The following is a 13,536-nucleotide window of genomic DNA, read 5'->3' as shown; positions in this document are numbered from 1 at the left end:
GATGTTGCCACTAAATAATAATGGCTAATCATATTAATCCTGGACAAGTAAAATAACTCTTTAGTTGCTAGAAAATTTAAAGAGCAATTATACGATTAATTCCTAGTTACACCAGAACAATGGCCACCTTCTACAAATGGTATATACCTCAACTACATTGCTTAATGCATGTTCAGTGTAATTGTAAAATGAACAAGAATCAGCCCTGTAAAATCTTGGCTAGAAGGGGTACATGCTTTTTCCCTGTCTCCGTCTCTTAAACAAAACCCCACACCCGATCTGGCCTGAACACTAGAAAAACAGCACACAGTGTTTCCTATTATGCAATCTATAACAGTGAGTGATAGCATCATACCTTGACAAAGCACCAAAAATACATGAAATTCTTCAGCTTAGCTGAATTTGCTTTACTTAGATGGAACAAAGATGGTAGAAATTTCCAGAAGGCCTTTCTCAGTCTTGCCACTGCAATTGTCAATCTTTAACCTACACTCTGTTTCTATTGGCTCAAGTACTCCATGGAGCAGCGTGATTGGGCTGATCTGTAAAACAACACTGCTGTCTCTACCTTGCCTCAGACATCTTGCTGCAATGCAGACATTTATTTTTTGTGAACTATAAAAGAATTATATTTCAGTGATTAAAAATAGCGAAATAAGACTCACAATTCTACGTTTCATTACATGCACAAGGGCAGCTTATACAAATATACTTCACTGTCAACAATGTGTCAGGAGGTGCAGATTTGAAACAGATCCTTGTTTAACAAAACCTGTGGGAGCCATTTTAATGCAAGCTTTTTGATTGCAGATCACTTATTCCTGCTTCCTCATATTAAATATAATATTATGCAATGTTTAAGACTCCAAACCAAATTGCTAATGTGTATATACTGTTGTTAGGAAAACTATGCCCAAATGCAATTTCTCATTTTAGCAATCAGAATAAAAACAGCATAAACTCATTATTTCTTAGCTGCATTATCACCTTTGTGTATGCTGAAAAATATATTAAGTTATATATAAGTACTATAAAAACATGAAGCAACACTTCAGCAATGGTTTAGATTGTGATCTGAATTAGGCATTTTTAGGCATTTTTTACCATATAATACTAAACTTTTGGGTTTTTCCATTTTCAAGTAAGATATTAATCTTAGCAAAGAAGTAACCAGAGTTAAATGACTATGTTACAGTATGTTATCAAATCTGTGGGACCCTTCTATAAAAGTTAGCATACAATGACGAGGTATAATCATTTCTAGATCCACATTAGATTTGGGTCCATTCTTAACATTGTATGGGATGGACTACTATAAAACTGTGCAAAAATTAGATCAAAAGCACCAAAGAGGATGTTTCTGATAACTGCATTGCTATGAGAAAATGTCCAGTGAAAAGCAACTTAAGATATACATACAAGTGTTACAGCTCAACTACGAAACAAAGGCACAAGGTGTTCAAAATTAGTAATAAATCAAACAAAATGTGATCTTAGGTGATATTTCATGTAATATCAAAAACACAGACTTAGGAACAAATATCCCTTTAACTGTGTAAAGTACTGAGTAAAGTACTGCTGAGTACTAGCACTTTCATTACACCTCAAAAGCCTGAGGAACAACCAAACGGTGCTCTAGCCTCCAAACATGTTAATTAAGGATCTAGGAACAAAGCGTAAGTAAAAAAAATTTCACTGGCCACAGGTAAACAGGAAGTATAAGCTTCAAGTTTAGCAGCATATTATCAGAAAAACAGTACATTCAAAAGGGAACACAGTTTACTTGAACAAGTCATTTAAAATAGATACTGATCAAAGCTTCAATTTTTTTACATGACTAGCCACTGACAGTACTTCACCTGCTGGACTAGTGGCCCCCTGTTAAAATCAAAAATTGTTAAACTATTAAAAATGTTCAGAGAGCAGCACACTGCTTACTTACCAACTGTTCAAGCAACCATCTCATTTTTCCACAGTTAAGAAGATACAACAGGCTGGCAGATTTGGGAATTGATCAAAAGGGAAATTTTTGAAACAATTACGTAGCAATAAACCAAAATCAAAATAAAGACAAAGAAAAAAAAAGACTATAACCAAAAACGAACAACATGTAATACTGTCAAGAACCAGACATGATTTTATATCTCCTGGACTCCACAACACAGAACTGAGGCTGCTACAGTGAAAAACAAAAAGGCACAGATAAAAGGTACATACATTTATTTTAACTATGCAAGAGAAGGAAGCTAAGAGTTGAAAAATATTTTTTCTTTAAAGAATTAGGCATTTAAACAGATGTACTGCTGCATTTTATTGACCAGAAAACTAATTCTAAAACCTGCAGTTTGAGAAACTTCTTTTAAAGGAACAAAATGTTAACCATACATTGTCCTTCAGAAAGAGAAACACATTGTATTAACTACCCCTGTAAGAAAAAAGTTCAATATCCATTTCAAGTAAAGATAAGCTGCATAAAAAACATGATGCAACAGCACAATACCACCTAGGCCCAATATCTACAATCTGCCATTAGCACATTTTGCTGATGTCCAGGTTTTTAAAAATCCCATATTTTCTCAGAGATAACTTAGCTTCGCTATTCCATTCACTGTTTAGAAAGGTAAACTTGCCTGTTCTGCTGTCTGCCATTATCCCTGCTTGACTCCCTGTAGGGCAGTTAAATGCATCTGCTCCCTAGCTTCCATTTTCTCTTCAGCAGGCATGTGACACAACAGACAATAGTGCTGGCAAACTGCTCAGAGACAGAAAGCTTCTTTGGAATACCAGGATCTTGATAAACTCTAAAAACACCATCCTCCTGTGAAGAAGTAGGTATGCCAAGGTTTTGCCAGTCTGCAAAATAAAGCTATGGCTAATGGCTACTAACCATGTGACCCAAGAAAGCAAATTTAAACAGTTTCAACTTAATAAAGTGCAGTGGTGTCTGTTTTGCGCAACAAATCACAGAGAATCACACTGTTAACCCACAACTCATAGGTCTTAGAGAAAAAAAAATGTAAAAAGTAAAGCTTACCTCTGTGGATGCATTGTTAACACAGTGTTATGTCAATACTTATAAAACATGGAGGACAGGCTCTCAGTACTCAGACAGAAAGGGCTTGGCACTTCAGCTTGATGATCTGTCTTCCTAATAAAAGCTAATCCTGGATTGGCTACTTTGGTAAATCTGAATGTAAAGCTTCAGGGGATTGGCTGAAACACTTCCTGAGCGATTATCTTTGTGCAGCTCTGGCAAGCAGGAGCCATCCTGTGCATAGAGAAGACAGGCTAAGCTAGGCCTGTTTCAGCAAAGAAACTTAAAAAGAGGTCCTATACATGAACCCTGGTACAAAATAGTCAGATTTTCAAACAGAGAAAAGTCATCACTAACTGCTTGCTCAAATAAAACAATGCGCCTCATACTAGCATTACTGACTGCACTCAGGATATTTTAAACCTGCAGAAGGGAGGGTTCATCCAGGTCACAAAAGCTATTCTTTCTAAGAGAAAAGCTAAATTCACTTTGCTGCCGTTCTGAAGTGTTGCCTGCGTAGTGAAAGCCATGATTAGAAAAGGGAGGAGAGCATTTTAAAAACAACATGCATGGGAGGGAACAAAATTAACAAATACTGAAGGACCAGGAAGAATCATTTATTACATTTTAAAAACCCAAGGCCCCCCCACTAGTCAGATACACAGAGCACAATTCCATTAAATACTTAGTGTAAACAGTCTAGTTAACCAAAATGTTTGATTGCTACAAAACTATTGTATAATGTATTTCAGATTATACAGTAGGGAGCTCATTACACACACACACACACATCTATCTTTCTCCCAATTTAAAAACAGAATGCTGCAAAAAATAATACAAATTGTCAATATTATAACAAATGCTATGTTCTCCAATTCCCCTCCCCCGCCCCTCAGGCCTTCAAAGCTGTCAGTTAAACAAAAATCTGACTTCCGTATTAGTCGGCTGCAGCTGCAGCTTCCTGTCTATTAACCCTGTCAGATTCAGTACTTTTTAAGATGTAGGCCCTAAGAAGACATGGGTTTCAGCATGTGGAAAAAATACCAGTCTGCTTTCAGATGGAAGCATGAACATCAGCACAGCTCTCTAGATTTTACAGATTTTTACTTCAGTTTTTACCCTAGATTAATTTGAATTTGAAAACATGGAATGTGATTGAAATTAAAACGCAATCCACTTAAACAACCAGTTTGATTTAGAGCCAATTCTCAATCACTTCACTAAAATAAAATGAGCTTTCAAATATCCTGTGATCCAATTCTCTTTCTTACTGCAGTATGTAGAGGAGCAGCAGATTTCTCACTATGCCAAGAGAGGGAAAGGCACAACCAAATGGAGATGTTAAGGGACAAACTATTACAAAGGCCTCGGCCTAGTCTTTACATTTGTATTCAAAATATTGCACCTGAAAAACTGGTAGTAAGGCAAAAAATTCTATAGGCAGCTGCAAATTACAGTGCTCATGGACATTATAGATAAAAAGAGACTGATTATGAAAATATGACCTTTTATTAAACAAACTTTTTTTGCATAAACAAAGAGGGAGGAGGGAAGGGGCAGATTTAAGATGTAAACGTTAAGTAGAAAATAAACTAAAATAACCAAAGCAAAGCTAAACATTCTTACAATACTGAACTGGGATTTGATATAGAACCCAGGATTGTACAAAAGCAGGCAGTAAAAAGCCTCTCCCTGAAATCAGGAGGAAGGCTAGTTGCCAGTGAAGCCGCACAAGACTCCCTACTTTGCCCTTAAGAGTTATTGATCCCTAAAACAATCACCACAAATAAAGCTAATAAACCCCACCACACCACCAGAAAGGGCAGAATCAGTTTACCAAACAAGTATAAATGCCTTTCCATTGTGATTCTGCTGACTCACATATATGCAATTCAATACAAAAAATAATTCTAGGCTGTAGTGTTGCATGCTGAATGGAAGTCGTTTCTGAGACAACAAGCACCTTCTATGAGGAAATCCCAACCCATTGTCACAAAACAGTGTACATTTTTCAGTGCTCTTGCATTTTAGGCTGTACCAGCAGATTGAAAGCTCCAAGTGCAATGCTCATTTATTTCCTAACCAATTCTGGAGTCTCTGCTGGAAGCATTTTCACTTTTAACCCTGGCAATATTTTTCAGGGCAGAGATCAGGAAGGCTCACGGATTACATTGGCAGTTTAGTTCTGTTTTAGGAATGCAGCAGAAACAGAATGCCTCTATTAAGGGAAATGTATAGCTCACTACAGCAGCAACAAAACATTGGAAATGCATGACATTCAAGTGAGCATTTGCAGCAGTTTTCTTTTAATAGTTCAAGCCCTTCAAAGCAGGTTTCTTTCTCAGTGTATGCCTAAAACCCTGTGCAGCAAAGGATTATTTCCTCTTATGCATAAATATCCAGATGTTGATTTTTCCATGCAGTAACTGTAAGGGAAAGGGAATGATCAACTATTAAAATTTATTCTTATTAACAAACTGTGTGGCTCTGATATCATTCACATTACAAACAAAAAACTTAACTCCCTATGAAGTGCAGGGAACGAATAATACTGAACATAGTATTTGTCAATGCTCTCTGCTAAGCAAGATGTGGCTCTGTGAAAGCAATGGCGCTGATGGTGGCTGAGCCTGGGCACATTGCCAAGGTGACACACTCGTCCTTAGGGAGAAAATCGGCCACACAGGAGACAGTAACTTATTAGCTGATGCACACAGTAGCAACAGCCTTTGACGAGGCCTCAAGTTCTACCCTTTTTATTCAAGGAAATGTTGGCCTGACTAGAAAGAGTGGTCCAATTGTCTTTGGTCACAAGCCAGCAAAACAAGAACAAAACCCAGAGGGGGTGTACTGCTCGGAATTGGGTTTTGTCCATTATTTTAAAAATATGAAATCAGGAAGGAGAATGCTTCTCTGTTTTTTTGGCCCTGTTAGACACATTTTACTACAGTAGATGGAAGCTCAAATTAAGGAGTTACAGGAACCAGGGGTGCAATCAGTAAATGATGTCTGTTATCCTGTAATAAAAGACAATTCAATGAATGTCCTACTGCTGCTTGACCAATTCTCTTTCATGGAAGTGGTGAATGTTTTGGGTGGGGAAAAGCAAAGAAAACAAAGAAGAGGGGAAGATTTCAAAGAGCTTTGTTAAGGTGAGAAAGAGAGCGATCACAGAGATAAAATTAGCTAGTACTATGGTGCACAACCTTATTACACAGAAGGGCCACAGAAACCTAAGCACAACCTTGTGTGGGCCAACCAGATTCTACATATTTTAATAAGATTTAAAGTTACCTGTATTGATTTATATTTTAAGTTCAGCTTGTTTTGCATGTATTTAGATAGATTGTTTCTATGTATAGTATTGTTTACTTAAAAACAAATAAAGAAATCAGTGCATAAAATGTGTATCAGAATTAAAGAACACAGGAAAAAAAACAACCCTCTCCCTAATCACAAATAAAGAGTATATTTTCTGAGTATATTTTCTGAGTTAGTGAGAAGTCTGAGGTTGTTTCTCAGAAACCAGTTTGTTGAAGTTTGTCTCAAAGTGAGAGACACGACACATAACAACAAAATGATAATGAATCAGCCATTAGTATATTGTGTTAACGCAGGCTGTGGGCCTTATGAAATGCACTGATGGGCTGTGTACGGCCCACAAGCCATAGGTTGGGCACCCCTGAGCTAGCATTTGGCCAGTACAATGCTTTGAAGATGTAAGATATTACGAGACAATGGGGAACCGGGGGTGGGAGGGAGAGTGAGAGCAGGAAAAGAAAGAAAAGCAAGTGAAAGAGATGGAAGGGAGAAGAGGAGATGCGGGAAAAGGAGAAAAATAAGAAAGACAGAGTTCATCCTGCACAAACTTCACCCCCAACCTGCCAGAAGCTGAAGCTATTCCCCCAGAGAGCTCCAGTCAGGATATGCCATCCATCAAGAGTGCCAAAACTGCACCCCACCACTCACTACAAACAGGAAGCACCATTTCCTAAGACAGGAGTGGGCAAACACTACAGCCTGTGGGCCAGTTCCGGCCCATCAGGGCTTTGGATCCCGCCCACGGGATTGCCACCTCCGTGAGCCCCGTGCTGCTCCCGGAAGCGTCCGGCACCATATCCCTACAGCCCCGGGGAGAGGGGGCAGAGGGCTTTGCGCGCTGCCCTCGCCTGCAGGCACCGCCTCCCGCAGCTCCCATTGGCCAGGAACATGGAACCGTGGCCAACGGGAGCTTCAGGGGACGTACCCACAGGCAAGGGCAGCACGAGGAGCCCTCTTGCTCTTCTCCCCCCACACCAGGGGCCGCAGGGACACGGTGCTGGCCGCTTCCAGGAGTGGCGCGGGACAGGGCAGGCAGGCAGGCAAGGAGCCTGCCCTGGCCCTGGTGCACGCTGCTGCCGCCCTGGAGCTGCTCCAGGTAAGCAGCGCCAGGCCGGAGCCCGCACCCCGAATCCCTCCTGCACCCCAACCCCCTGCCCTGAGCCCCCTGCCACACCCTGCCTGCACCCCAACCCCCGCTGCACCCCGCACCCCAACCCCCTACCTTGAGCCCCCTGCTGCACCTCGCACCCCTCCTGCACCCCAAACCCCTGCCCAGAGCCCCTGCCACACTCCGCACCCCAACTCCCTTCCGAGCCCCTCGTATATCCCACACCACTCCTCTGCCCCAAACCCTTGCCCTGAGCCCCTTCCTGCCCACCGCACCCCCTCCCACACCCTGCACTTCCTCCCACACCCCAACCCCCTGCCCCAGCCCTACATTCATGGCCTTGCATGCAATTTCCCCACCCATATGTGGCCCTCAGACCAAAAAGTTTGCCCATCCCTGTCCTAAGAGAACCATTGGCTACATCTACCAAAGGCAGGGAGTGCTGTCCTCCAGAAACTCCACCCACTGCTCACTATAGGCAAGAGGAGTGTTTCCTGGAGAGCCCCAAACACCACACCTTCTGTCTAACACTGGCAGAGGTCTCATTCAAGCAGATAAAATTGCAGCAGCCCTAGACAGGGCTCCAATCCCCCAACATACAATGAGAAATACAATTGGAAATAAAAGCAAAAGAAAGCCAATAGGGAAGAGGTGTTTGTGTGTGTGTGTGGGGGGGGGAAATATACACTCCATAAGGAAAAAAGTGGGTTGTTCACAGCCTCAGAAGAGAAGCATAATGGATTAAAAACCCACAAGGAAAGGAGGGAGGGACCAGCGGGTGACAGACAGGTCAGTCCTGCAAGTGTGCATATGTGAGAGAGAAAGAGACACACACACACACACACACACACACACAATGGAAGAGGAGTCACATTCCCAAAGGAAAGGCAGAAAGGGGAGAGGGAGGAAATTACATTAAAAGGCTCTGAGCAAGAGCCCTGTCTCCTGAACATCGAATTGTAAACACTAATTCAGTGTCTTCCCTTGACAGAGATTATATTCCCCTTCCCCATTTTATTCTGAACAAGCTGCAGTGCCAGTAACTGCCTATAGATCATGGCTAGAGCTAGAGATTTGCAATCAGATAAGCAGCAGACAGTTTCCAAATTGTCCCCACCCTGGGGCTCCTATTTTAAATATCTCACTAAATGGGTCTAGAGGTGACTCCAGAGCACCTGCATTTCTAGAATTACTGCCAGAGGCTCAACTATTTGACCTGCTGGAGGAGGTGGTACTTTTGTCAGAAGCCCAGACGGGGACTCTGCCTGGGCCACGTGACTGAGATGAGCTGATTTGCCACCGAGCTAGAAAGCTTTGTGGCCAGATGTACATTTACTTGTCTATCTGGACAATATTTTTGTAACACTTCTGGTTTGGTTTGTTTGTTCTGGCTCACACTGCTTATTCCTTGTCTCATTGCAGATTAAGTATGCAGACTGGAGAGGTTGATTTTATTTAATTTAATTAATTTATTTATTTGTAATAGGTGTTAAAAGTATTTGCCATGTTATTAAAGCAGGGCATAAGAGAATAATAGTTCTCAGCAGAAACTTTTATAGGTTGAAATAATATGCCTCATGTCCTCCTCTCTTAAAGCAGGTCTCTGTTCATGCTCAGTCATTTGCCAAAGACACCTTTAAGTCCCCAAAGCATGCTAGATTCCTAACTGTAGTGGTGTTTTAAAGAAGGTGCTGCAGCAGCCAGTGCAAATGATTCTGGGGTCTTGTCCTGCACTTAATAGGATATCTTGTGCAGAAATAGGAATATCCAAGTTGGGGAGAAACTCTCCAGGCAGAAAAGAATGGTTTGGGACTGACTGACTGTGAGTGAACACTCTGGTCCCAATGCTATTATACCAGTACATCGTTAGTCTATGTGTGAGGGCACATCTGATTTTATTTTCTTATTTTCCATTAGCCCATGTAGGTGTTAGAATACTGGGTGGGTCCTTTCAAGAAAAGTTGACATCTCTCTTGACAATGTTTTACAATTAATTATTTTATATGCTGGTGATTAAGGCGCCAATTTATCCATAGATCTTGTAGATTCCAAGATTTATATGTTAAACAAACACCTTAGCCATGTCTTTGGACACTTGGGGAATTTTTGCATGAGAATCTTTCTAAATGTCTGTGATTTCCTTTCCAGTTCTACTGCTAAAACTCATTCTGTGTGTTGGCTAAACCTTGTCTTGACTTCTGTAACCACCTCCTTTCTGGACTTCCCGCTCCAAGTCTATCCAAAATACAGTATTGCCATAGCATTCAAAAATCATGAATTAGGGTCACCAAGAATCATGAGTCTGGTTTCGGTTTTAAAATTTATAAATTAAATAAAATACATTTTGGATTATTTTCATTTACATTATCATTTTTGATCCTTCAGGCTACATGTTTTCAAGCATTTCTCTGCAACCATGCGAAGCCATAAACTTACTTTTTCTTTTTTTAAATAAAAATGGAGATTCTCATGTATTCAAAAAACTGCAGGAGCCGGAGTTTTTAAGAAGCATACCAAAATATCATAAGCCAGGTAATAAAAATTACTAGGAGTGGTAACAGAAAATATTTGCTGCTACCATAATCTTCCTTCTCCCAATCTCTGACTTTATCACCACCCACCTCTGCAAATCATGACCAGCTCATCCCCAGTTTTAATCTCTTCACCAACTTCTTGTCTTCTTTATCCATCGTAAATGTAAGCTATGGTATGACTTTCAAGGCTTTTCACACCTGCAGCTCCTCCTCTTCATTCTATACTACTCCCAATCCCCTCTCCTAATTACTTCCCTTGTCTCCTTCTCCCACTCTGGGCTGTACACCTTCCCTCTTGCCACCACTATGCTTGGAACAGCCTCTTATACCCTGTGTGCCAATCATTCTCCCTCTCCTCCACCAAATACATCATAAAACCACTTTCACAAAGTTTCTGACATCTCCATCAACGTTTCCATGCTTTCTGGCATTTGTAATGTATATCACGTGCCTAAGCGACACTAAAATCCTTGGGGCTGGGACTTTGTCTTTTCCATGTTTGTTAACAGGCTGAAGAATATAATGAGTTTGCAATATAAAACTGAGAACAAGCACCACTTCTTCCACTTGTGGCCTTTCCCTGTTGTGAAGCCAGGTCTTCTGCATCAGAGTGGAAGGCTGGCCTGCCATTAGCATGCATTGCATTCTCATTAACTAGCATGTGCACACACAATTATATTCATTTCAGTACCTATGGAGTTTCTTTTTGAAGAAGATAGTGATACGCTCTTTTCTTGCACTGTTTGATATGTACTCAATGTTTGTTAAGCCTTCTTACTACTAATTGGTACCTGGTGACTATGATGAAATGCTTTCCTCAGCTCAACCCAGGGCTAGTCTACACTGGCAACTTTAAAGCTCTGCTGCAGCAGCGCTTTAACATGGCTTGTGTAGTCGTGGCAGAGTGCTGGGAGAGAGCTCTCCCAGGGCTCTAAAAAACCCACCTCCACAAGGGGCGTGGCTCCCAGCGCTGGTGCACTGTCTACACTAAAGTTATAAATGCAGGCATTACATACCGACACATGGAGAGCAGGGAGTTACTCCGCAAGTGGAGAACCAGTGTTGACAGGGCCAATTCATCAGGGTGGATGTAGTCCACTCCCAATAATAGATGAGGAGGTGTCAATTCCAGGAGAGGAAAAGCTGCTTCTGTAATGAGCCAGCCACTCCCAGTCCCTATTCAAGCCCAGATTAATGGTGTTAAATTTGCAAATGAATTTTATTTCTGCTGTTTCTCTTTGAAGTCTGTTTCTCAAGTTTTTTTGTTCAATGATGGTAACTTTTAAATCTGTAATAGAATGACCAGATGCCTGCATCTGTAACTTTCACTTTATGCATCTGAAGAAGTGAGGTTTTTACCCACGAAAGCTTATGCCCAAATAAATCTGTTAGTCTTTAAGGTGCCACCAGACTCCTTGTTGTTTTTGTAGATACAGACTGACACGGCTACCCCCGATACTGTCTACACTAGCGCTTTACAGCGTTGAAACTTGCTGCGCTCAGGGGGGTGTTTTTTCACACCAAGCAAGAAAGTTGCAGCTCTGTAAAGTGGCTGTGTAGACAAGGCCCCAGTGAAAAACTATGTCAGAGCTGGGCTTGCTGTGAAGGTATTTATGTCCTTATCTAGGACATTGTTCTAAATGTGTGGAGGAACAAAAGGAAAGGGAAGAGAACAGGGGGTGAACTGAGTTGTATCTGTGCTATCTATTAATGAGGTAACAAGAGCAGTAGCTCAGGATGACTATCTTTATTAATTAGACTACATAAGTAGCAATATTGAATTGTGCGACTAGTATTCAAGCTCTTTTATTCAATAAATTTGACTTTGTTTTTAAAACTGCAATATGCTTTCATAACAATACAAGTCACACAAGGGCCAGAGACTGTATTGGGTCTACAGGAGTAGTTGCATTGTATACAACATTGTAACTGTACAAAGAGCTGCAAAGCAAAAATAAAAACTGAATTTAGCAGATTTCTGTACTGAAGTCCCATTTATCAGGCTTTGTTGGACATTCAGACACAAGTGTAAGTTTACCTGTGGCGTGATCTTTGGTTTTTGTAAAGAATTATTTTCTCCTCTGTGTAATCCTCTTGATACTTCCCAGTTTCTGAAGATATCCCAGAATGCAATATAACAAGTGCTAGAAGGCTTATTGAAACCATGCTATTTGTGAGGTCACAAGATGCTACATTCTGGGGTATAGTCAATGAAACAGGAAGTACCAAGAGGATTTCACAAGTGGGGGAAGGGAAAGGGGACTCATTTAAAACAAAACAAAAGTCAAAACCACTTTTATGCAGCATTTGTCCACAGGCTGGTAAGGGATAAGTTTAGCACAGAAACTAGCATTTAATTCAGTTTTCACTTTTGTCATTCAGGTCACCTTTGACCTACACCTCTCCATTCCAGCTCAGCTCCTCCCCCTGCATTTTGCCCTTGTTATGAAATTCCTCCTTTGTCTTTGTGGAATGCCCTCAGGTATTTGTAAACCATAATTGGCTCTCCTGCATGGAATGCAAAAAAGTAATTAGATAACATCTAGATCATCCTGGATATTGGATTTCTCCAAACATTGTAATCCTGCATAAACATGATCCAGGCAAACACTATTATCTGAATTTCATTACTGGTAAGTAATGCAAATGAATGCTACTGTGTCCACTTCCCTCTATAACTATATTACGGTAGAGACCTATTTAAATTGTAGAAAAAATAACTACACCAACAGTCAAGGATTGTCTATGTAGCTACATTAATTGTTTTGAATTTGAACATTTTAAAAAAAACTTTTAATGGCAATAGTTATCTCAGTTCCTAGAGGATAGGAACCACCTAAATCATCATAATTACTCAGACAGAAAAGCAGAGGTACTCCTCTCATGCACTGCCCCAATCCTCAAATTCACACAAAACTCCGAAGTAGCTGGATACTTCTGCTAAAATGATAAACAGTGAAAAAACAAAGCTGAATTTAAATTCTCACCCTTATGCTTCAGAGTTAACGTTCCACTGAGATTAATGGGAGCTGCTTATGTTCCCTCTCTGGACTGAGTCATGGCAGCCAAGGATCACACAACTCACATGCCGTGCATTTGTCAGCCCTATCATGCATCCCTGTAGCCTAGCTCAAACATCACTCATTCCAACTGGACTGTAGATGCATCTTCTGACCACCAGGGGGCTGCAATGACACCAGCTAGACCAGGGGTAGGCAACCTGTGGCATGCAAGCTGGTTTTCAGTGGCACTCACACCCCCGGAGTCCTGGCCACTGGTCCGGGGGGCTCTGCATTTTAATTTAATTTTAAATGAAGCTTCTTAAACGTTTTAAAAACCTTATTTACTTTACATAGAACAATAGTTTAGTTATATATTATAGACTTATAGAAAGAGACCTTCTAAAAATGTTAAAATGTATTACTGGCACGCAAAACCTTAAATTAGAGTGAATAAATGAAGACTCGGCACACCACTTCTGAAAGGTTGCCAACCTCTGAGCTAGACAGAAATCCAAACCACACTTCTTTTCTGGCTGT

General features: G+C 40.9%; 1 protein-coding gene across 5 annotated transcripts in view; it reads right to left on the bottom strand.

The window, feature by feature from the left end:
• Window positions 1-3,122, bottom strand: part of ZMYND8 (zinc finger MYND-type containing 8) — a 107,383-nt gene extending 104,261 nt beyond the window's left edge. The window contains exon 1 of one of the 5 annotated variants that reach the window (XM_054045305.1): window positions 3,035-3,122. In XM_054045305.1, coding sequence (XP_053901280.1) covers window positions 3,035-3,048 — 14 coding nt within the window. In that variant the 5' untranslated portion in view covers window positions 3,049-3,122. Of the gene's footprint in view, window positions 1-355; window positions 654-2,630; window positions 2,854-3,034 lie in introns of those variants that run through there. The other 4 variants (XM_054045308.1, XM_054045309.1, XM_054045306.1 and 1 more) reach the window with 4 other exon arrangements.
• Between the last annotated feature and the right edge of the window lie 10,414 nt (window positions 3,123-13,536).

The sequence above is a fragment of the Malaclemys terrapin genome, chromosome 12, assembly GCF_027887155.1.
Source record: "Malaclemys terrapin pileata isolate rMalTer1 chromosome 12, rMalTer1.hap1, whole genome shotgun sequence".
Classification (NCBI taxonomy): Eukaryota; Metazoa; Chordata; order Testudines; family Emydidae; genus Malaclemys; species Malaclemys terrapin.
This window is presented reverse-complemented; position numbering and strand designations above follow the sequence as displayed.